This window comes from Gorilla gorilla, chromosome 15 (assembly GCF_029281585.2).
Source record: "Gorilla gorilla gorilla isolate KB3781 chromosome 15, NHGRI_mGorGor1-v2.1_pri, whole genome shotgun sequence".
Classification (NCBI taxonomy): domain Eukaryota; kingdom Metazoa; phylum Chordata; class Mammalia; order Primates; family Hominidae; genus Gorilla; species Gorilla gorilla.
The window spans coordinates 66,616,260-66,639,207 of NC_073239.2; the positions used below are offsets into that span (position 1 = coordinate 66,616,260).

General features: G+C 43.5%; 1 protein-coding gene and 1 pseudogene across 3 annotated transcripts in view; one reads left to right on the forward strand and one right to left on the reverse strand.

The window, feature by feature from the left end:
• The window catches only part of POLE2 (DNA polymerase epsilon 2, accessory subunit), a 43,895-nt gene extending 25,366 nt beyond the window's left edge, over nucleotides 1–18,529 (reverse strand). The window contains exons 1-6 of one of the 3 annotated variants that reach the window (XM_004055138.5): nucleotides 18,451–18,529; nucleotides 14,430–14,530; nucleotides 10,613–10,688; nucleotides 5,248–5,325; nucleotides 5,021–5,114; nucleotides 418–492 (exon numbers count right to left, since the gene is read on the reverse strand). In XM_004055138.5, coding sequence (XP_004055186.1) covers nucleotides 418–492; nucleotides 5,021–5,114; nucleotides 5,248–5,325; nucleotides 10,613–10,688; nucleotides 14,430–14,530; nucleotides 18,451–18,518 — 492 coding nt within the window. In that variant the 5' untranslated portion in view covers nucleotides 18,519–18,529. The remainder of the gene's footprint in view (nucleotides 1–417; nucleotides 493–5,020; nucleotides 5,115–5,247; nucleotides 5,326–10,612; nucleotides 10,689–14,429; nucleotides 14,531–18,450) is intronic. The other 2 variants (XM_055361450.2, XM_055361449.1) reach the window with 2 other exon arrangements.
• LOC101131910 (serine/threonine-protein kinase 16-like) lies at nucleotides 7,873–8,783 on the forward strand (annotated as a pseudogene).
• Nucleotides 18,530–22,948: the final 4,419 nt, after the last annotated feature.

Genomic DNA, 22,948 nt, shown 5'->3' on the forward strand with positions numbered 1-22,948 from the left:
TTCAATAACTGTGTGTGGTGGTCACTGAGGGATGAGTTGGGCAAGGAACCAGCATTTGAGTTCCTTAGTGTTATGGTCACTAAGGGATGAGTGAGGGCAAGAAAAGAAATGTTGAAAAGTTATCAGAAAGCCAGTGTAGTATCCAAATGAGCTAGGAATCTACCTTGGAGGCCAGAGTGTATCTGGGGCTAGCATCGTATCAGGGCCTTCTCAAAGGAAGCAGTAGCTTCTGTTAGAGATTTGTGGGACACAGGACTCTAGGAATGGACTGTATCAAAAGTGGGCATGCAGCCCATCCAGTTAGCTAAACAGTTACCAATAGTTTATTTTCATTTAAAATTCAATGAATTAGAATTAACCAACAAATATTAAACTTATACACTTATACCCCCTACATAACTAGGATACTGTTCTAACCTGGAATTTGCTTCCGCTTTCATCAGGGTGAGAACCTATCACCGGAGGAGTAAATAATTCATGCCTGTGAGTCCTCTATAAAAAAGAAAGATTCACATGAATTCCTGAAACAGACATTTAAATATAAGATTCATTAAAATAGTGCCCTGATGAAACACTGTCCTTAAACTAATGTCACTATTACTTATTCTCCACAAATTTGAAAACCCACATAATTTAACATACAAATATCTAGTAATGTAAGTTTTAAAATTAAAAAAAAAAAACGTAAAAATTTTAAAGGTCTATTGTGTGTATGGCAGCAGCACATTGTAGGCTGAGGATATGAAGAACAACCAAGTGTCACCCTGAGAGCACTGGGGCCAGTGAAAGAGAAGTGCCACCACACAACAAAGTTCTGTGAGGGCTGACTGTACCCCAGGCCAAAGGGGCCACTGAACAACAGCCCAGATGATAAATAAGATTTGGGTAGTAAGAAACAAAAGGAGTCTGAGATAAGACATTTCAGGGCCAGGCGCAGTGGCTCACACCTGTAATCCCAGCACTTTGGGAGGTCGAGGAGGGCGGATCACCTGAGGTCAGGAGTTCGAGACCAGCCTGGCCAACATAGTGAAACCACGTCTCTACCAAAAATACAAAAATTAGCTGGGTGTGGTGGCAGGTGCCTGTAATCCCAGCTACTCAGGAGGCTGAGGCAGGAGAATTGCTTGAATCCAGGAGGCAGAGGTTGCAGTGAGCCGAGATCGTGCCACTGCACTCCAGCCTGGGCAACAAGAGCAAAACTGTCTCAAAAAAAAAAAAAAAAAAAAAAAAAGACATTTCAGGCAGAGAAATTATAAGAGTTAGAGTATTTAGTAAGCTACGCAAAGTTTAATACAGTTGAATTATGCGGTGCACAAGGTAGAACATGAGACAAGGCCAGAGATTAATAAGATCCATGTGGAGATACTTCCCTCCCCAACTCTCAGTCCATATAGTTTAGGTAGGATTGATACCCCTTCCCTCTTCTATAGATAGGAATTCAAGGCCTAGAAAATGAAAGTACTCCATCCTTTGGCCAGTGATTGGTTCAAGGATGAGCAAGTGCTTCAAGGTAGGCTCAAAAGAGACAGATTCAAGACTTTTGCTAGAGCTATTAGAAAAGAGGAACTCTCTTTCCAAGAGTTGCTAAGGCTACTAGTGGAGATCTTTGTCACTTTATAGGGAGAACCTATTTGAAACTAAAATCAATTTTTTAAAAGAGCTGGGACATGGAAAGAGACAGATGCCTCCTGATATTGTGTGAGCACCTGAATCCAGCCAGGCTTGAAACTGGTGGACTTCTAGACTTCATAATACAAGCTAAGCCAATATATTCCTTTTTCAGTTTTAATCTATTTGAGTTTCTGTAACCTCCAACTCAAAAAGCCCTGACAATACAAACTTTGTATGCCCAGCCAAGAAGTTTGTGCTACAGACAATGAGAAACAAAAATTTTGAAGTAGGATAATGATAACATCAGATTCATTTTCTGGAAGATAATTGCAATGAAAATATGGATGGACTGAATTTCAACCTGTTTATTTCACAGATGAATAAACGAGGCTCAGAAGGGATAAGTGGCACACCCACCATAACAGAGTAGACTTCAAAACATACTTAAGAAAAAAGAAATGTGGTGCTTACTGAGCACCTTCTCTGTATAAAGGACAGTGCCAAATGTGGCACAGGAGATAAACAACGAATCCACAGTCTGATCACAGGGATAAGCACCTCAAATGCAAGGCAGGGCCAAGTCCAGTCAGTGACATAAAAGACGTACTACTGAGCTGGGCACAGTCACGCTTGTGATCCTAACACTTTGGGAGGCCGAGGCGGGTGGATCACGAGGTCAGGAGATGGACACCATCCTGGCTAACACAGTGAAACCCGTCTCTACTAAAAATACAAAAAATTAGCCGGGCGCTTTGGCACATGCCTGTAGTCCCAGCTACTCGGGAGGCTGAGGCAGGAGAATCGCTTGAACCCAGGAGGCAGAAGTTGCAGTGAGCCGGGATTGCGCCACTGCACTCAACCCTGGGCAACAGAGTAAGACTCTGCCTCAAAAAAAAAAAAAAAAAAAAAAAGACGTACTACTGGGTTCAAGCACAAAGAGATTCAGCTGGGCATGGTGGCTCATGCCTGTAATCCCAGCACTTTGGGAGGCTGAGGTGGGCAGATCACTTGAGGTCAGGAGTTTGAGACCAGCCTGGCCAACATGGTGAAACCCCGTCTCTACTAAAATAAAAAAGTTAACTGGGTGTGGTGGTATGTGCCTATAATCCCAGCTACTTGGGAGTCTTAGGAAGAAGAATCACTTGAACCCAGGAGGCAGAGGTTACAGTGAGCCAAGTTTGCACTCTAGCCTAGGCACTGCACTCTAGCCTAGGCGACAGAGCAAGACTCTATATCAAAAATAAAATAAATAAAAAAGAAAAAGATTGCATCCAACTGAAGATCAAGACGGGTTCCAGAAAGGAGGAATCTGAGAAAAGCCTTCCAAAATAGGATGGTTTCAACAGTGGAGGTAAGAGGGAAGAGCAGTCAACAGGATAAACAAAGTCACAGAAGTAGTGAAAGAAACAGAAACAATAATTCCATATTTCAGTTTTGGCTCCAGCCCAGATTATGACTACAGGAAAAGTAGAGATTAGGCCAATTATGTGTGAGAGAAGATCTTACATATTAAGGATAATCTGCATTTAATTCAATAGGCGGTGAATTTCCTTGAAAGACTTCTGTGCAAAACCCATGAGGTGGTCAGAGCTATACTTCGGGCAGATTAACCTAGCAACACTATGTCAGCAATGGAAGCAGCAGAGGATGCTGGTTCCTCAAGATCATTCTTCTCAACCTTTATTTAACCTACCACTGACCATCTGCTCCTCCTTGAAGCCTCCTTGTGCTTCTGCCATATAACACCATCCTCGCCTGGCCCCCAAGTTCTATCCTCTCCCCTCTTTTTTTTTTTTTTTGAGACGGAGTTTCGCTCTTGTTGCCCAGGCTGGAGTGCAATGGCGCCATCTTGGCTCACCATAACCTCCGCCTCCCACGTTCAAGCGATTCTCCTGCCTCAGCCTCCCAAGTAGCTGGGATTACAAGCATGTGCCACCATGCCTGGCTACTTTTGTATTTTTAGTAGAGACAGGGTTTCTCCATGTTGGTCAGGCTGGTCTCGAAATCCCGACCTCAGGTGATCCACCCGCCTCGGCCTCCCAAAGCGCTGGGATTACAGGCGTGAGCCACTGCGCCTAGCCTCCCTCTTATCTTTTTATCACTTCTCTTTCTCCCAAGGTCTCATCCTTGCAGTTCCATTTTTTACTCTATGCAGATGCTCCCAAATCTCTCTCTTGCTACCAACTCTCTTTCCATAGCTCCAGATGTACACTTCACTTGATACTCTCCTGGCAATCTTAACTCAAATGCTTAAAACAGAACCTGCTATCACCTTCTACAAACATTCTCTTTTTCCTGTTTAATGTATTATTCTATATTCTACTCTCTCAGACTCTAGGCCTTACTCATCTCTGATTCTTCACCCCCTCCCTTCTCCTTCACATCCAGACAGTCACCATGTGTTATAGTTTCTGCTGCTTGAGTGTGATGCCCTCATTCTACACCCCTTGCCACTTCCTTCATCCAGGCTATCATTTATGCCAAGACTAATCCCACAGACTCCTAGAAGACTTCTCTCACACTCTAAGTCATCCCCATATCTGCTGGTGGAGGAAGCACTCAAAAAACCTGGCTGCGACTGAGTTTCTCTGGTATTCCAAAGCACCTCACACAAGGAGAACAGTTCCAACTCCCAAGGGTGGCATCCAAAGTGCTCCTACAATTTGGCTCCCACTTGCCTTTCCAAACTGATCCCATGCTACTCCTGATTTTCTCATCATTTCCTGCACAGAGTCCATTTTTTGCTATACCTTTCTTCACAATCACCACCTTTTTCCCATTTCCACAAGATTAAGGCAATCTAGGTCCATGCCAAATGCCATCATTTCCTAGAAGCCTTTCCTGATTTTTCTATTGAATACATTGTTTGTATCTCTTTTATAGCACGTATAAAATTCTACTTTATGTATTGCACAAATGTCTATAACTTCATAGACTGTAAGCTACTTGAAAGTAGTAAAGTATAGTAGGCAATGGTTGGGCTTTAGAGTCAGGCTGGATTAAAATCCTGTCTTACTATATGCGATCTATGGGCAAATTACTAAACTTCTTTAAGCCTCAGTTTCCTCATCCATAAAATGGGGATAATAAAAGCATTTACACATTATTAGTATTATGAGGACTAAATGAGGTAAATAATGTATGTTAAGTGCTACCTGGCATATCATGTATTAAATGGTAACTACTATTTTTACCATCATCATTGTTGTTAAGGAGAAAATAGCTTTTTCATCTCTGTATATTCTACATGGTCTCAATCACAGAAATCTTAATAACAGTTTATTGAATGACCAACTTTGGACCACAAAATTCCATTCTTTAAATATCCCTGAGATTTCCCTAAACTGAAAAAGTCTCCTTTTCTCTCAGTTTACCCAGTATCCTCCCCTCCGCGCCCTACCAAACTTACCTGGTGCAAAATGGTATATCGCTCACGAAACATCTCTGCTTTATCTCTTGCTGTTCCAAATAAATTTGGTGCAGGGTGGTTGGTCATTAACAGACTAGAAAAAGAGAATGCCTATTTTTGACTATCATAATACACAAAGGTGAGCCAAAAGTGAAGCAAGAGACTATACCTTCTGGAAAAAAAAGTACATTTGAAATTAATTTAAAATCAGTGGATGACATACTTACGGAAGAAACTTTTTTCTTTCTGAATTGTACACAAAGCGTGGAATATCAAATGCTCCTATGATATTGAAAACGTGCTCTCTGAAAAACATCCCACAAAATACAGACCTGATTTACTAAAACATAAGTACTCTAGGTGAACATGCTAACTTGCATTATAAGTCTTTGTAATAACACACTTTTCACATTTTCTCAGGCCAGGCAAACAATTTCTTTTTCTTTTTCTTTTTCTTTTTTAAGACAGAGTTTCGCTATTGTTGCCCAGGCTAGAGTGCGATGGCGGGATATCAGCTTACTGCAAGCTCCGCCTCCTGGGTTCAAGCGATTCTCCTGCCTCAGCCTCCCAAGTAGCTGGGATCACAGGCATGCACCACCACGTCCAGTTAATTTTGTATTTTTAGTAGAGATGGGGTTTCTCCGTGTTGGTCAGGCTGATCTCAAACTCCCGACCTCAGGAAATCCACTCACCTCGGCCTCCCAAAGTACTGGGATTACAGATGTGAGCCACCATGCCCAGCCCATAATTTCTTATAGTGTCAAAAATACCATGGGTGTAAAATGTTTAGCTTGTGCATTTTCATCTTAAGGGACAAGAAAGCATTGCCAAAACTCTCAAGAAAAAAATTAATCAAGTTAATTTCCAGTTAAGAATTTCATCTATTGAAAAAGAAGAATTATATAAACAATAGTCACATCTTAAAGAAATCTCTCCCTATATGTACTACTCTTATGAGCTACAGTATTTTTTTTTTTTTTTTTTTGAGACAGAGTTTCGCTCTTGTTGCCCAGGCTGGAGTGCAATGGCTCAATCGTGGCTCACCACAACCTCCGCCTCCAGGGTTCAAGAGATTCTCCTGCCTCAGCCTCCCGAGTAGCTGGGATTACAGGCATGCACCACCACGCCCAGCTAATTTTGTATTTTTAACAAAGACGGGGTTTCTTTATGTTGGTCAGGCTGGTCACTAACTCCCAACCTCAGGTGATCCACCCACCTCAGCCTCCCAAAGTGCAGGGATTACAGGCATGAGCCACTGCGCCCGGCCATGAGCTACAGTATTATTAAAGGATATGATTAAGTTCCAACAATTTTTATTTTTTTTGTTTTTGTTTTGTTTTTTGAGACAGTCTCACTCTGATGCCCAGGCTGGGGTGTGATCTTGGCTCACTGCAACCTCTTCCTCCCAGCCTCAAGCGATTCTCCCGCCTCTCAAGTAGCTGGGATTACAGGCATGTGCCACCACACCCAGCTAATTTTTGTATTTTTAGTAGAGAGAGGGTTTTGCCATATTGGCCAGGCTGGTCTCAAACTCCTGACCTCAAGTGATCCGCCTGCCTCAGCCTCCCAAACTGCTGGGATTACAGGCATGAGCCACCATGCCCAACCCCAACAATTTTAAAAACCTAAAATGTTTTTTGTTTGTTGTTTGTCTGAGATGGAGTCTAGTTCTGTTGCCCAGGCTGGAGTGCAGTGGCACGATCTCAGCTCACTGCAACCTCTGCCTCCTGGGTTCAAGTGATTCTCCTGCCTCAGCCTCCCAAGTAGCTGGGATTACAGGCACCCACCACCACGCCCAGCTAATTTTTGTATTTTTAGTAGAGACGGGTTTTCACTATGTTGGCCAGGCTGGTCTCAAACTCCTGACCTCATGATCTGCCTGCCTTGGCCTCCCAAAGTGCTGAGATTACAGGCCTGAACCACCGTGCCCTGCCAAATCTAAAATGTTATGCAGAAGTGTCCCAGGAAAAGTTATACAATGGAAAAAGAGCACCCCTCCCCCCCCAATTCTGGCCATATCTTTCGGACTTATACAATATATATATAGTGTTAGAGATGGAAAACCAAAAAAAATTATTTAATTTCAGATACTTTTAATAATATAACCATGTTTAAAAGAAGTTAAAAATTTCCACACCACTATTGTATAAATATCCCAACCTAAAAATCTTTCCTAAAATTACATGTTTATCTCCCAAATTGAAAATTATCAAAAAAGATTCATGCTACCCTAGAGGTAACAAGTATAGACTGGCTGAGAATCACTGAACTTGAGGAAAACCTAGACTCCAGACACTGCTCCACTATTTTCTGGTGGATCAGTCTGAGTAAGTTATTGAACTTCTCATGCCATCTCTTCATCTATTGTGGTATGATATAATGACTCTCTGACAATTGAAGGTACAAAAATCCTTTACCGTTCAGTCCCCACTGGACCTCCATGTAGGCTGGCTATAACATATAAACAGCCTGACAGAAATAGCCGAGCCAGGTCAGTGAGGAGTACGGGCTGGCCGACCCAGGCACTGCGCACTGAGGCCAGAGATGGGCCTGAGCCACGCACCTCCTCTGAAACTACCCTGTGCCCTGCCTTTGAGGCCTGACAGGTGTGGGAGCAGGAGCTGCCCAAAGGTGGGCTGGGGTTGGAGGAAGCAGCCTGGTCGTTGCTATGTGCCCTGAGGCTTTAAGGCACCTGACCCCACCCTTGCTGAACTGGCATCACCAGGACCTGTTTACTCTAGATGAGAATCATGATCCCTGAGCGCTTAGTGCATTGCCTGGAAAAGCCCACTCATCCTGGACGAGCCCTTTGGCAGCCTCAGACAGTCCTTGAGGAGGATGACTGAGACATCATGGGCCATGCACTGTGTGCCTGCTCTTAGGGAAATGTCATCATTGACAATAGCTATTTCTTCATCCAGAACCTGGGGGAGAGTGGGTTCAGCCATGTGGACCTAGTGGAGGGGTTACAGGATGGACACTTCTACGCCCTGAAGCGAATCCTGTGTCACGAGCAGCAGGACTGGGAGGAGGCCCAGCCAAGAAGCGAACATGCATCACCTCTTCAATCACCCCAACATCCTTTACCTCACGGCTTACTGTCTGAGGGAGTAGGGTGCTAAGCATGAGGCCCAGCTGCTGCTTCCGTTCTTTAAGAGAGATATACTGTGGAATGGAGAGAAAGGCCGAAGGACGATGGCAACTTCCTGACTTAGGATCAAATCCTTCAGCTCCTGCTGGGTATCTACAGCGGCTTGAGGCCATTCATGCCAAGGGTTAGGCCCACAGGGACCTGAAGCCCACCACTATCTTGCTTGGAGATGAGGGGCAGCCAGTTTTAATACACTTGGATGCCATGAATCAAGCATGCCTCACATGAAGGGCTCCCACCAGGCCCTGACCCTGCCGGACTAGGCGACCCAGCAGTGCACCATCTCCTACTGAGCCCTAGAGCTCTTCCCTGAGCAGTCACTGTGTCACTGATGAACAGACTGATGTCTGGTCCCTGGGCTGTGTGATATATGCCACAATGTTTGGGGAAGGCCCTTACGAAATGGTGTTCAAGAAACGTGACAGTGTGGCCCTTGCTGTGCAGAACCAACTCAGCATCCCACAAAGCCCCATGCATTCTTCAGGAGTGTGGCAGCTCCTGGCCTCAATGATGACTGTGGACCTGCAGCAGCACCCTCACAATGCTTGCCTCCTCAGTCAGATGGAGGTACTGCAGCCCCCAGCTCCTGGCCAGCACACTGCCCAAATCTGAACAAAGCAGTGGCCATGTTGAGAAGGTGGCCCCTTGTGCCTTGGAAAGAGGCTCCCATCACTCACTGGAATCTCTACCCATTCTTTATTTTATTTTATTTTTATTTATTTATTTATTTATTTTTGAGAGACAAATCTCATTCTGTTGTCCAGGCTGGAGCAGAGTGGCACGATCTTGGCTCACTGCAACCTCCGCCTCCCGGGTTCAAGCAATCCTCCTGCCTCAGCTTCCCAAATAGCTGGGACTACAGGCATGCACCACCATGCCCAGCTAATTTTTGTATTTTTTAGTAGAGACGGGGTTTCGCTGTATGTTGGCCAGGCTGGTCTCGAACTCCTGACCTCAGGTGATCTGCCCACCTCGGCCTCCCAAAGTGCTGGGATTACAGGCATGAGCCACTGCGCCCAGCCTGCTTTTCTGCTTTCTTACCCCCAAGAGCAACACCTGGACAAGGGGCTTTACTGAGTGGGGGTGGAATAGGGGTTGGGAAAAGGAAAACTGATGGGACATAGTACATGGCTCTGTGCAGGACTGTTGAGCTCATATTACGTTCTGCCTCCAAATCTGGGAGCAAGAGAATGTATAAACAGAAGAATTAAGTGAATGCAGATTGGTGTGGGGAAAAATAAGTAAATAAATAAATAACAGGTAACTTTAGGGTAAACAACGAGTAACATCTATTTTAGGATAATAATCAAACTTTAGTACAATCATTTTGAATTTCTATTGATGGCTTTAGGAACATTCATTATACTCCAGTATTTATTTTATGTATTTTTTTTGAGACAGAGTCTCACTCTGTCGCCCAGACTAGAGTGCAGTGGTATGATCTCAGCTCACTGTAACCACCACCTCGCAGGCTCAAGCAATTCTCCTGTCTCAGCCTCCCAAGTAGCTGGGATTACAGGTGCGCCCCACTACCGCCCGGCTAATTTTTGTATTTTTAGTAGAGATGGGGTTTCACCATGTTGGCCAGGCTGGTCTTGAACTCCTGACCTCAAGTGATCCAGCCACCTTGGCCTCCCAAAGTGCTGGGATTACAGGCATAAGCTACTGCATCTGGTCACACTATAGTATTTTAAATGAGTTTGCAAGGGTAAAATTAAAAATCCTCAATTTCTCTATTTTTTTTTAGCAGTTATAAGTTCTGTCAGGGAGAAGATTATAACTTCTGACTAAAATAAAGATGACTCCTTTCAGTCATCTCCATTGCCCCAAATAGGAAAGAAGTGGCAATGTTAAAACTGTCTCTCAGCCCATTTTCCCCAGTGTTTTCCTTCCAGTTAAATGCCATCAATTTGTATAGAAGTATCATATCAAGAGGAAAGAGGGATATTCAGAGAAATAAAACCCAGAAGAATTACTGCCATATAAATTCTTAAACCTAAAAACATGACATAGTGGAGTCACAAAACTGAGGTCCTACCCTCATTTGCCATTCACCATGTGACCAGGTAAAGTTGCTGAACTTCTCTGGACATGGTACTTTCCTAGGAGCAAAGTAAATTATACTTCTGAATATTCATTTCAATTCAACTCATTTGTAGCATACAGAATAAAAAGTCAGATCAACCGGTTGGGTAGGCAGCAAAAGTTAGTAATAAATGGTACAAGCAACACTATAACCTCAAATCCTAGGAAAAACCAGTAAAGATGAGTCATTTAATAATGAGGTTTGCAAAGAAAGCCATTATTTAAAAAGACACACAGAAATAACAACAGTAATCACTGTGGAAACGTTGATCACTAATAATTTTCCAAGACAATAATTAAAAATAAGTGCTCAATAACACCTCGAAGGAGGAAAAAAGTTAACTGTACCCACATACATAGTTTCATCAACAGACTGACTGCATTCCTGGACTGCTGCTTCCACCACAGATCGTTCAATCATGTTTGATGACACTGAAAAGAGAATTTCAAAGTCAAAATTTAAAAACAAAAAAAAATTAGTTCTTTCCACAGACAGCTCTTTTCCCAAAAATAATTTGCAAATATTAATACTGAGATTCTCATTATACAGTTTTTGGAGAAAAAAAGTGTTAGGTCAGAACAATAACAAAAGCCTTATCTCAAATACCTTCATTTTCCACACTCAAAGTTACAATACCTTAATATACAGTCAAATGCCTTAATTTTCTAAACCCTGTTTAGTTATAAGAACATTTCTGAGCTAGGGTCGGTGGCTCACACCTATAATCCTAACACTTTGGGAGGACAAGGCAGGAGGATGGCTCGAGCCCAGGAGTTTGAGACCAGCCCAGACAACGTGGTGAAACCCCTTCTCTACAAAAAATATAAAACTTAGCTGGGGGTGGTGGCACATGCCTGTAGTCCCAGATACTCAGGAGGCCAAGATGGGAGAATCACCTGAGCCCAGGGAGGTGGAGGCTGCAGTGAGCTGTGATCATGCCACTGGCACTCCAGCCTGGGCCACAGAGTGAGATACTATCTCAAAAAAAAAAAAAAAAAAAAATTCCCTAAGCTCCCAGTTTTAATAAGGTTACATTAGTATAACTTTATCATCATAACTGCTCAGTTTCAATGAGCATGATAGTAACAATAGCAGCTACCACTTATTAAGCATTGAGTAAATGTGTGGCACCATCCTCAGTACTTTATTTACAAGTATTATTCCATTGGGTAGATGTCCTGTAAGACTGATGTTAAGATGCCCATATCTTATAGATAGGGAAAATACAACTTTAAGAGGTTGAAAATTTTGCCCAAAAACTAGAAGAGATAGAGAGCAACAAAAACCCAGGACTGATTCCAGAGGGGGCACTTTTAATCACTTTGATATGTTGTCAAGCAAAATACCATGTGCCACCTTAAATCAATGTACACAGGGACAAGTATCATTTTCTTTTTTTTTTTTTTTTTTGAGACGGAGTCTCGCTCTGTCAGCTAATTTTTTGTATTTTTAGTAGAGACGGGGTTTCACTGTGTTAGCCAGGATGGTCTCGATCTCCTGACCTCGTGATCCGCCCGCCTCAGCCTCCCAAAATGCTGGGACTACAGGCGTGAGACAAGTATCATTTTCTAAATGTTCAACTGTAATGGAATTTTTTAAGCAAAGGTATATGTAAAATTCTGCCTTTAGGAATGAAAATGAGATATAATAACCATTTATCCTGTATCACGGAGTATGTTTCTTCCTATATAATTGAAGTGACTAGCATCTATATAACATTAAGAGTGAACTCGGCACTTCTCAGCCTTTTGGCTAAGACAAAGTGGACAGTGAGCCATACCCACTTCTATCCTCAGGGTGCTATAAATATCAGAGTTTTTTTCCGAGGGGAAGAGCATTTCTTCTTTCCAGTCCCATGCTTATGGTATTAAGTATTTAACAAAAAGGTCCCTGAATCCCTATGGCAGTGTGGCAGTGGCAAGAGGAAACATGCTGATACAGTTTTACTGACAGGTTGAATAGAGAGGTGTCTCAGAAAACTCCCTGAAGTATATGGCTGAAATGGACTGCAAATCGTAAAACAGTGGAACAGAGGTTTAGTTCATGTATTGGTGGCCCCATTCTAGCTTCTTTGGGCATGTTTCAACAGATGTGAATTTCCAAAAAAGAACATGAAGAAAGAGAGGAGGGGCCAGGTGTGGTGGCTCACGCCCGTAATCCCAGCACTTTGGGAGGCCAAGGTGGGTGGATTACCTGAGGTCAGGAGTTCAACACCAGCCTGACCAATATGGTGAAACCCTGTCTCTACCAAAAATGTAAAAATTAGCCTGGTGTGGTGGCGCGCACCTGTAGTCCCAGCTACTCAGGAGGCTGGGACAGAAGAATCGCTTGAACCCGGGAGGCAGAGGTTGCAGTGAACCGAGATGGCGCCATTGCACTCCAGCCTAGGCAACAGAGTGAGACTCTGTCCCCATCTCACCACAAAAAAAAAAAAAAAGAGGGAGAGGAGGGAAGCAGTGTGTAGAAAGGAAATGCCTTGAAGGAGTTCCCAAACCTCTACCTTCCTGGGTCACCTTATGTTTCATAACTTTGGTATACTCAAGAAAAAATGACCATCTTTTATAGAATGTGCTTTTCTTGAAATCCACTTATTCTTTTTTTTTTTTTTGAGACGGAATCTCATTCTGTCACCCAGTCTGGAGTGCAGTGGCATAATCTCAGCTCACTGCAACCTCTGCCTCCCGGGTTCAAGCGATTCTCCTGCCTCAGCCTCCCGAGGAGCTGGGATTATAGGCGCCTGCCACCATGCCTGGCTAATTTTTGTATATTTAGTAGAGACAGGGTTTGCCATGTTGTCCAAGCTGACCTTGAACTCCTGAACTCAGGCGTTCCCACCAGCCTCGGCCTCCCAAAGTGCTGGGATTACAGGTGTTAGCCACCATGCCTGGCCCCACTTATTCTTATCACAAGCATTATATAATTTTGTATCAATGTCTATTTTCACCGGGCACAGTGGCTCACGCCTGTAATCCCAGCACTTTGGGAGGCCGAGGTGGGCGATCACCTGAAGTTGGCAGTTCGAGACCAGCCTGGCCAACATGGTGAAACCTCATCTCCACTAAAAATACAAAAATTAGCCAGGCATGGTGGCACACACCTGTAATCCCAGCTACTCGGGAGGCTGAGGCAGGAGAATCGTTTGAACCCAGGAGGCGGAGGATGCAGTGAGCCGAAATAGCACCACTGCATTCCAGCCTGGGTGACAGTGCAAGACTCCTTCTCAGGAAAAAAAAAAAAAAAAAAGTCTATTTTTTACAGTTTGCTTTCAGTAAAATGCTTTCCAACTCTGTTTAGTGTATTCATTATCAGTGCATTAGTAGAATTGCTTTTTATTGAAAAGTTACTGTCTCTGCCCTTTAACTTAGACTTACAAAATTAAGCTAAAATGACTAGCCATTCTATTACAAAAAAAAAAATCCCTGAAGAAATCAAGAAGAGATGGCAGCTCTGCTTACTTTACTCTTCTTTTTTTCCTCCCAAACATTTAGGAGTTAATGACTTAAATAAGACATGGTAATAGCCACTAGGAGAGACAAAGTGACCATAAAGGACCAGATCAAAATCAGAAGCCAAGTGCAGGAAACATGGTGGTGACACCTCCACTGGGGGAAAGGAACTATAAAAGGGCCCTTGGGGATCATCCTGAGGTTCCAACTAAACTAAAGGTTTGGATGTCATCAACAGTTAAAATAAAAAAGAAGGCCGGGCGTGGTGGCTCCCGCCTGTAATCCTAGCACTTTGGGAGGCCGAGGCAGGTGGACTGCGTGAGCCCAGGAGTTTGAGACCAGGCTGAGCAACACAGTGAAACCCCATCTCTACTAAAATACAAAAAATTAGCCTGACATGGAGGTGTGTGCCTGTAATCCCACCTACTCATGAGGCTGAGACAAGAAAATTGCTTGAACCCGGGAGGTGGGGGTTGCAGTGAGCCAAGATAGCGCCATTGCACTCCAGCCTGGGCAACAGAGCGAGACTCCATCCCAAAAAAGGAAGAAAAAAAATTAAAATAAACTAAAGGTATTACCCCCTGGGAAGAAATGCTACCATGCATACATCTTATAACACTGGGACATCTTAATAGTGAAGCCTCAACTTCAATTTAAATCTATACATCTAACTGAAGATGCAGAACTATATTAACAATTTAGGAGTTATCAGAAAATATTACTTACAGGGTTGCTTCTCAACTGCATCAATTATCTTTTCCAGTTTATCTTCAAGCTCTAATTCACTGATAGACTGAAGAGCTTCTGTGAGGTACTTAATAGCTTCACTAAGAAAAGGAAAGAAAAAATGAGGCAGGTCATTAGTAATTAAAGGCTAAAAGTTTTCTGCCAAAAAGCAGCAAACACTCATCAATCTGGCATTGGAAGGAAGAACCACTAACTGCTCTCTTCAAGTAGTACTTATCTTTCCTGTGCTTTCTGAACAAAATCATCCTCCTATGCCTTGCTAACATAAAGCCTCAAATCACATCCTTCCTCTAAGAAGCCTTCCTAGACCAGCTCTACCTGCTGCAATCTCCCCTTTCTTCTGAAATTGTTAAAAATCACATTTACATATACCTTAGATCTGATATATCACATTAGCCTTTTATTACTTACTACCCTACATTTAAGGCAAGAGTCCATCTGTTTCAATGTCAAGCACCATATCCTGAACATAACAGACACTCATATATTTAATTTGATAATGCACTTGTTCAAAGTAAATTCCAATAATCACTGTTTTCAATTGTAAAATAAGAAAAAAAATAGGCTTGGCTGTGCGCAGTGGCTCACGCCTGTAATCCCAGCACTTTGGGAGGCCGAGACGGGCAGATCACGAGGTCAGGAGATCGAAACCATCCTGGCTACCACGGTGAAACACCATCTCTACTAAAAATACAAAAACAAAATTAGCTGGGCATGGTGGCGGGCGTCGGTAGTCCCAGCTAATCGGGAGGCTGAGGAGGGAGAACGGCGTAAACCTGAGAGGCGGAGCTTGCAGTGAGAGGAGATCGCGCCACTACACTCCAGCCTGGGCGACAGAGAAACTCCATCTCAAAAAAAATAAATAAATAAAATAAAATCACATTAATTCCTTACCTAAATCCCAATAATGATCAGAATGAACATGATTAACTAGTTACATGCCACTACATGCCATTCTGTATTTGTAGCACACAACTTTATAACTCACATCAATATTACTGCTGATTACAATATTAAACAATTAGCTAATTACGTGCCATTCTGTATTTGTAGCACACAATTTAACATTTCACATATTATTGTTATAGCCATAACACTAATTGTTCTATATATTGGGTTGCTTATTAGTTGTTTTGTGTGTAGGTGTTGCATCTCTCAAATTTATTATAGATAACTGAGAACTGAGTTATTATAGATAACTTTAAAACTGTAACTTAGAACTCTGTGCCATCCTTCCACAGAGTTCTAAATACACTTGAAGGTGGTCCATAAATATTTGACCACTGAGTCCCTAAAATCATATACATTTTGGTTGCATCTTGGGACAGTTCTTAGCATAGACCAAAGCCTGTAAAGCCATACAGAATCTTGCCCCTGCCAAATCCCATTAAGCTCATACCATGTCCCTGGCCTTCTTGGCACTCTCCTGCTTCAGGGTCCTTATATGGCCATTTCCTCCCACTCTTCTCTCCACCTGGTCAGGTCCTGTTCTTTCTTTTTTTTTCTTTCTTTCTTTTTTGAGACGGAGTCTCGCTCTCTTACCCAGGCTGAAGTGCAGTGGCGTAATCTCAGCTCACTGCAACCTTCATCTCCTGGGTTTAAGCGATTCTCTTGCCTCAGCCTCCTGAGTAGCTGGGGTTACAGGTGCACATCACCACGTCTGGCTGGGTTTGTTTTTTTTTTTTGTTTTTTTTTTTTGTATTTTTAGTAGAGACAGGGTTTCATCATGTTGGTCAGGCCGGTCTCGAATTCCTGACCTCGTGATCCGCCCACCTCAGCCTCCCAAAGTGCTGGGATTACAGGCGTGAGCCACTGCGCCCAGCCAAGTCCTGCTCATTCTTTAAGTCAGCCCAAACCACTTCTGCAGTGAAGTTCTTCCTTGACTCTACGGCAGTTTATACACCTTATCATACACTCTCATAGCCCTTCTTTCCTGGAATCCCTTTCACAATTGAGATTAAATAGCTGTAAAATAGTCATTTAATATCCATGGTAGACAGACTTCTAAGATGGCCCCTAATAATCCATTACTCCTGGTAGTCACACCTATGTAATCCCCTGCCCTTAAGTGTGGGCTGGACCTAGTAACTTGTTTCTAAAAATAGAATATAGCAAAAGGGATAGAATAACTTACTGTATTATAATTTTGAAAGTAAAATTTAAAAGCAAAAAGAAAAATTTAAAAATAACAAGATGTCACCTCCTTGATTAGGTTGCCTCAGAGTTACTAGAAGACTCTCTCTCTTGATGAAGCCATGTTGGGGGCACACATGGCAAGGGACTGAGGATAGCCTCCAGCCAACAGCCTGCCAGGCAATCAGGAACTGAATCCTGCCAACAACTGAATGAGCTTGAGGCGAATGCTGTCTGGGCAACATTTGAGATGATCCATCTTGACTGCAACCTTGTGAAAAGACGCTGAAGTTGAGGACCCAACTAAGCCACACCTGAATTCCTAACCCACAGAAAATTTGAGATAATGTGTACTGTTTTAGCCTTTAAATTGTGGGGTAATTTGTCACGCAGCAATAGAATACATTATCTGCCCCCTACAAAGCTCTTGCTCTCTATTGCACCCCCTTACCCCAGCACGGTGCTTTGCAGCTAACAGATTTAAGTATACTTATGACTGAAATAATTAATGAACAAAAGCTTAATATTAGGTCAAATTCTAAGCGAAAAGAAAGTTAATTCATCAGTTGCTCATGCTTTCAAAATGTCAAGGACCAATTGAACAAAATTCATTATTTTCTCCCAAGGCATCTCCCAAAGCACAGTTAAAAGTCCCATAAAACTCACAAAACCAACCAAAAATCTACACACAGAAGAGCAATAAAAACTGATACAGAGAGGTATATCCAATCCAGCAGGTATTTCAATATGTATAAAATATTGTGTTCTAGGTCAGGCGCAGTGGTTCACGCCTGTAATTCCAGCATTCTGGGAGGCCACAGCGCGAGGACTAGTTGAGCCCAGGAGTTCAAGACCAGCCTGGGCAACATAGCCAGACCCTGTCTCTAAAAAACATACAACAACAACAAATCAGCCAGGTATGGTGGCCCATGACTGCAGTCCCAGCTACTTCAGCCCAGGAGGTTGAGGCTGCAGTAAGTCAAGTTCGCATCACTGCCCTCCAGCTTGGGCGAGAGTGAGACCATGACTCAAAAAAAAAAATACATATATATATATATACACACACACGTACATATAGAACTCTAAAACACGGAGCAGATTTAATGAGAGAAATCTTGGAAAGGTTCATATGTTCTATAAGTCCTCAAAAACACGGATATGCCCAGGAAACCTGACTTTCACATAAATTGGCAACTGCAGACGTGCAAGTGGGCTTTCTCGGGTCTCTCATCTTATGTCTCAGCAACCTTCCCGGGAGCCTGAGAGCTGTCCAGGTCACAATGTTGATAACCGGCTGCCATAGACAGGTTGCAGCTTCTCGGGCTCAGTTTGACATGTGCAGAAGAGCCTCGGCCCGCCTAGAAGAAACATTAAACTCCTCGCATGGGTCGGGGAAACCAAAGAAGGCACGGCAGCCTCAAGATCCACCTCGCTTCTTAGAACTTTTTTTTTAATGGAGTCTGTCTCTGTCGCCAGGATGGAGTGCAGTGGCACGATATCGGCTCACCGCAACCTCCTCCTCCTGGGTTCAAGCGATTCTCCTGCCTCAGCCTCCCAACTAACTGGGACTACAAGCGCGCGCCACCACGCCCAGCTAATTTTTGTATTTTTAGTAGAGACGGGGCTTCACCATGTTGGCCAGGATGGTCTCGATCTCCTGACCTCGTGATCCGCCCGCCTCGACCTCCCAAAGTGCTGGGATTACAAGCGTGAGCCACCGCGCCCGACCGCTTCTTAGAACTCTGTCATTTAAGGTCAAGCCCCCTCTCGGCGCGCGGGGAGCCGCCGCGGTGCGTCCCGCTGCCGCACCAGGCAGACGGGCCCCAGCTCTTCCCTCTCGCCCTTCAAGCTGCCCGAGCCCACTCACCCACGGAGCAGCAAGCCCCGCAACTTGAAGGCGGAGAGCGCCCGGCTCCGCAGCCGCTCCGGCGCCATATTTGCGATTTGGCGCCACCGCCGCAGCTCCGCCCCTTCCCGGGCGCGCCCCGCCCAGCTCCGGCCCCCGCCCTGGCCCGGGTCGCGCTCAACCCTGTTAATATCCCCGCTTGGTCTCCGCTGCCTGCGCCGCAGCAACTCAGACCTAGCAGTTCGCAACCCCGGATCGAGTAGGCTGAAAGTGGAGACCACCTCGCGCTCCTTTGCTGCCGGGAAACTGAGGGCCAGAGCGTCTTCCCTGGCGTCGGGCTGCGTTGAGCCAGCCACAGCGCTCTCACCGCTGCCCTAGACATTGCAGGACTGCGGCCGAGCTTCCCGGACACAGGATCCCCCTTCTTTCGAGGCCATGAGAGCTGTTGGGTTCCCTACTTCGCACAAGCTCTGGAAATACTGTGCCTCGACATTTACCGGAAGCTGTTATAAATCTCCATCGCTCCCACCTACCCCGATTTTTATTTAACTTGAGGGCTTCGTATGCGCCATGCACTGTCATAAGCACTTTAAATGTGTGAATTGATGTGTTGCTCATGACAGCCCAATGAGCTGTCTACTGTCTTTTCCACAACAGCCTTAATTTACAGATGAGAAAACTGAGACACAAAAATGGTAAAGGACTTGCTCAAGATGAAACGACGAGTTAAGTGGTGTAGTCAGGATTTGAACTCAGTTATTCTGATTTCAGGTGGACTGTCAATCTGCCACACTTCAAAACGCTTGCTCCAATGAGTTGACTAACCCGTGGAGTGCTTGTAAGTAAACACGCGGCTTATAAAACAGGAGGATGATTTCGCAGTACCAATATAAAGTGACCTCCAACGTATACGGGTTTTTTTTCTTTTTTTAAAAAAAGCAAAGTTTAATGAAGGAAGGGAAACAAAAATATATGTATTTGTTTTTGCATTTTAAAAACCTCTAGGCCCGGGCGCGGTGGCTCACATCTGTAATCCCAGAACTTTGGGAGGCCGATGCTGGCAGATCACTTGAGACCAAGAGTTCGAGAACAGCCCGGCCAACATGGTGAAACCCCGTCTCTACCGAAAAAAAAAAAAAAAAAAATACAAAAATTAGCCAGGCGTGGTGGCGCGCGCCTGTAATCCCAGCTCCTGGGGAGGCTGAGGCAGGAGAATCTCTTGAGCCTCGGAGGCGGAGGGTGCAGTGAGCCGAGATCGTGCCACCACTCCAGCCTGGGCAACAAAGCAAGGCTCTGTCTCAAAAACAAAAAAAGCCGGGCGCAGTGGTTCACGCCTGTAATCCCAGCACTTTGGGAGGCCGAGGTGGGGGGATCATCTGAGGTCGGGAGTTCGAGACCAGCCTGACCAACATGGAGAAACCCCGTCTCTACAAAAATACAAAAAAATTAGCCAGGCATGGTGGCGCATGCCTGTAATCCCAGCTACTTGGGAGGCTGAGGCAGGAGAATTGTCTGAACCCGGGAGGCAGAGGTTGCGGTGAGCCGAGATGGGGCCATTGCACTCCAGCCTAGGCAACAAGAGTGAGACTCTGTCTCAAAACAACAACAACAACAACAACAAAACAACTCTGGAAGGTTAAATCAGAGACCACAAAAATGGTTAACTACAAAGGGGTGAGGGGATAGGGATGAAAGTGAAAACTTTCTTTACAGTGAGACTTTTAATCCATGTGCATGTTTTACATATTCAAAAAATAGAAAATAAAAAGGTGAGCTTAAAATTGAATGCATACTAAAACTAATACACCTAATTGTATATTAAATTGGTAACATAACATCACAAGTGATTTTTGAACACAGTTCTCTTTATTTAGTGAAATATTTTTCAAAGACAAAAAGTACAAAGAAATTTTTAATTTTTATGTAAGAAAGGATAGGAAATACGAATAGAAAGACATATAGTTAATTCTCATTACTGTACCTGTGATAGTTAGATTTTATAAGTAGCCACCAACAAATAATTATTGAATACTAAACCATTCCTACTAGGGGAAGTACAGAATTAGGTTCCTGTGGGCCTCTGGTGACAATGTTTTCATCAGCTGATCAACATATAACCTTGTTTTATGTGTGTTTTTATTTAAAGACATCTTTACATTGTGATTCGTTAACACTGAACTCAGGGCCAAGAGCCCTATAACTCATAGCTGAAGGAAGCTTATTTATCACATGTATTTTCTCCATAAGGCACTCCCACTCTCAAATAATTCAACAAAATGAAAAAGACAGACACACACATACCAACAAACATAAAGCTAGTATGGTAGTATTAATAATTATTAACCTGGAGTGGAAGATACACAGGTACTCTTTGAACTATTTTTTCAACTTTTTTTGGTTTGCTATTTTTTATATTAAGAAATTGGAGAGAAAATAATCAATTCCAGTTGCCCAGCTTTTTCTCACAATCTGACCTCACAATTCCCCTTTTCCCATAAATGTTCCCAATCATAATTCTCTTTCTCTAATAAATTTTCAACTTCTTCTATGGCTCCTTCACCTGGCCAGCTCATAAAGTCCCAATACTTAAATGAACAATTATATGCTGATGACTCCAAAATCCCTATCTCTAGCCCATAGCTCTCTTAGACTACAAATCCAACTCAATATGCCTCCAAATGAACTCACCATTAGCCCTGCCCTCCCCCAAACCTGTTCCTCCTCCCATGTTCAATAACCTAGCGAAGGGCTCCACCCACCTTCCACCCAGTGACCAAGGCATATCCTTGACTCTTCCCTCTCACGAATGAAAGTTCCCTGAACAACTTCCGTTCATCTTTCATTTCTTAGCTTAGACTTTACTTTCTCTCAGGAACCTTCCCTGTCTTCCCACAATCTGAGTTAAAGGGCCTCTGTACACCCAAGGTGCCCTGGACTTTTGCTATTTTCACACTTACTGCACGGTATGGTAATTGTCTGTTTGCTGGTCTATAGACTCCACCAGACTCTACAGTCCAGGAGGACAAGTGCTCCATTTCAAAAATACAATACCAATATTACTAGTAACAATAAAGTGATGGAGTGAGAATTATAATTGACATATACTTTACACTAAGTAAAATGCACATATCTGTATGCAGTTCAATGCATTTTGATAAATGTATACACCCATGTAACCACCACCTCAGTCAAGATACAGAACATTTTAATCACTCCAGAACACTTCCTGTACTCCTTTCCATCAGTCCCCTCCCCCTCCCTACTCCCAAATGACCACTTTTCTGCTTTCTATTATCATAGATCACTTTTGTCTATCTTGAATTTCTTCTTCCTTCCTTCCTTCCTCCCTTCCTCCCTCCCTCCCTTCCTCCTTTTTCTTTCTTTCTCTCTCCCTTTCTCTCTTTCTTTCTAAGGAACCTTGCTGTGTCGTCCAGACCGGAGTGCAGTGGCGCGATCTCGGTTCACTGCAACCTCCACCTCCAGGGTTAAAGCGATTCTCTTGCCTTTGCCTCCCAAGTAGCTGGGATTACAGGCATGCGCCACCATGCCCGGCTAATTTTTGTATTTTTAGTAGAGACGGGATTGCCCAGGTTGGCCAGGCTGGTGTCAAACTCCTGAGCTCAAGTGATCCGCCCACCTCATCCTCCCAAAGTGCTGAGATGAGAGGCGTGAGCCACTGCAATCCAGTTACATTTGTAAAGTTAAATATGCATTTGTCCTCTGACCCAGCAGTTCCACATCTAGAACTCTACTCCAAAGATAGGCTTGTACAAATACAAAATAACATATGCATAACGTTATTCATCGCAGCATTATTTATGATAGCCAAAAAACCTGGAAATAACCGATATGTCCATCAATAAGAATCTGTTTGAATAAGCTATGACACATCCAATCGGTGGAGTGCTATGAAGCTATGAAAAGGACTGAGGAGACTGCTTGCTGTACCCTGATATGGATCGTCAAGTGAAAAGAGAAAGTTAAGGAACACTGTATATACTTCCTTTTGTGTAAGAAAAGGAGCAGATACTGTGTTTATTTGTACAGTCAAAAATAAACAATAGAAAGTATCATTAAAGTGCACCAGACTTAAGTGCCTTCTAATGTGATGCAATATGAAGTATTTTCCAAAAAAAATCTGAACTAGAATCTAATAAAGCTTTTAGATACAGCTTCCAGCCTAAAAGAAATATGGGGAAAGGATGCACAAGTTAATGAGAAAAGACACTGAGGAACCAAACCCAGAAGGTGGTACGGCTGTAGGAAAATAAGAAAACTAATCCATATAACAAACAAATGGCACAAGAGAGAAGGGAGAGAAGCTATTGTAGAGTAAAATAGACGTAAAGTCTTAAGAGGCGTTAACAACGAATTACGGTGCTGAACAAACCAACTGTAGAAAAGACATTTTGAGATAATCAAGGAATCTGACTACAGACTGACTACTAAATGAGGCTGTACTGCCAAAACACAATTCCAAGAGAGAAGGAATCTGCGCGTGGAAAGCCCAGGCCCCTTG